Source organism: Colobus angolensis, unplaced genomic scaffold (assembly GCF_000951035.1).
Source record: "Colobus angolensis palliatus isolate OR3802 unplaced genomic scaffold, Cang.pa_1.0 Scaffold10, whole genome shotgun sequence".
Lineage (NCBI taxonomy): Eukaryota > Metazoa > Chordata > Mammalia > Primates > Cercopithecidae > Colobus > Colobus angolensis.
Window position 1 is genome coordinate 9887243 of NW_012110919.1, and position 2016 is coordinate 9889258.

At 38.3% G+C, this 2016-nt stretch overlaps 1 protein-coding gene across 6 annotated transcripts in view; it reads left to right on the plus strand.

Annotated features, from left to right (window-relative positions):
• Nucleotides 1-2016, plus strand: part of APAF1 (apoptotic peptidase activating factor 1) — a 95152-nt gene that overhangs the window by 12172 nt on the left and 80964 nt on the right. For all 6 annotated transcript variants that reach the window (XM_011934545.1, XM_011934556.1, XM_011934564.1 and 3 more), the window contains exon 5: nucleotides 1432-1615. In XM_011934545.1, coding sequence (XP_011789935.1) covers nucleotides 1432-1615 — 184 coding nt within the window. The remainder of the gene's footprint in view (nucleotides 1-1431; nucleotides 1616-2016) is intronic.

The window sequence follows — 2016 nt, forward strand, 5'->3', positions numbered from 1 at the left end:
TGATCTCCTGACCTCATGATCCGCCCGCCTCAGCCTCCCAAAGTGCTGAGATTACAGGCGTGAGCCACCGCCCCCGGCTAGTTTCTTCATTTTCAAAATGGAGGTAATAGTGTCTGCTTGATAGTGTGCTATAGTATTAAATGAATGAATATACATAGAACTCTTAGAATAGTGCCCAATAAATATCTGATGTAGATAGATATTTGTGCATATATGCAAGTATCTCTTTTGGGTGATATAAGTTTTTAAAATAGTGATTTATATTTGTAATTAATTATTTGTGAATACCAGTAAATAAATTGCCCTTTGGTGTAATTTAACTCATTTATCTTTGAGTCTGTTTTTTGCTTTTTTTGGTATGTTTAAGATCACATAAATCTTTATGATTGATGCTACTGGAATGATCTAATGCTACTGTTTACCATATTTTATACATAGGGACCCCTCTTTTTTATATATGTATATTTATGTGGAGGTGATTAAGTATAGTCTATGAAGACTTAAGATTTTGGCTCCTGATAATACGTAAATAAAAATACATATTTCAAGATGTTTTATGGCTCAATTAACAATGATGATGATAACAGTAATAATAATCATGGCCATTCCTAGTGCTTACTAGTTCGAAGCTTAATATTGGTAAGTTGCTCTCAGATCTATAACACTAACATCCTGTTTTAATCCTTTATGCTTAACATAGCAGTTTCACATATTTTATATCATTAATTTTTCATAGCAACTCTGAAATAGGTGGGCTAGACAACCTTTTTTCAGTATAACAAATGAGACTGAGGTTAAATGATTTGCTAAAGATTGCTTAGCTAGTAAGCAGTAGAGCCAGACTTGAATCTAATTTCCTATTTTAAATCTGTATAAGAAAACCATAATGGGTGAGTTATATGTTCCAGGACATCAATGGTTCTCAATGAGGGGTGATTTTGCACCCCCCCAGGTGACATTTGACAATGTTTGGAGACATTTTTGTTTGTTAGTACTGGTGAAGGGGAATCCTATTGGCATCTAGTGGATAGAGGCCAAAGAGGCTGTTAAACATCCTGTAATGCATAGGACAGTCCCTTACAACAAAGAATTGCCATCCCAAAACGTCAGGAGTACAAGGTTTAGAAACTGCTGTGCAGTGATCATTGACGACACAGGACAAAGATAATAAAACTTTACTTGGTAAGATTTTCCTGACAAGCCACAAATTTACTCCAAACTTCAGTTTCTTCACATCTTCAACTTGTCTTAGATTCAGGATATAAAGCCTACCAATATCTTGCACGTAAAATTTATACTCTAAATCAAGAGAGGTCGAAGATATGATGGGACTGAAAATTGGAGTAAATCTGATGCTTAACAGTAAAACCATTTAAAGGAGGACTCCTGTTGAAAGGCCTTAATTAAGTTCATTATTCTTTCCCTCCCTAGATTGTTTCCCAGGGGGAGTGCATTGGGTTTCAGTTGGGAAACAAGACAAATCTGGACTTCTGATGAAACTGCAGAATCTTTGCACACGATTGGATCAAGATGAGAGTTTTTCCCAGAGGCTTCCACTTAATATTGAAGAGGCTAAAGACCGTCTTCGCATTCTGATGCTTCGCAAACACCCAAGGTACTGATGGTCAAATTTAGTTGGTGTGTGAAGTCCCAATAAGACGTAACTACTGACTTCTTGAGAACATCATGACTTTTTCCTGCTGTCCTAAAAAGAGGGTAAGAGAGAACCATCGCAGCCACGCGCAGTGGCTCATGCCTGTAATCCCAGCACTTTGGGAGGCCAAGGCGGTTGGATCACCTGAAGTCAGGAGTTCAAGACCAGCTAGATTAACATGGTGAAACCCCATCTCTACTAAACATACAAAATTAGCCAGGTATTGGTGGTGCATGCCTGTAATCCCAGCTGCTCGGGAGACTGAGGCAGGAGAATCGCTTGAACTTGGGAGGCAGAGGTTGCAGTGAGCCGTGATTGTGCCATTGCTCTCTAGCCTGGGCAATAAGAGTGAAACTGTCAAA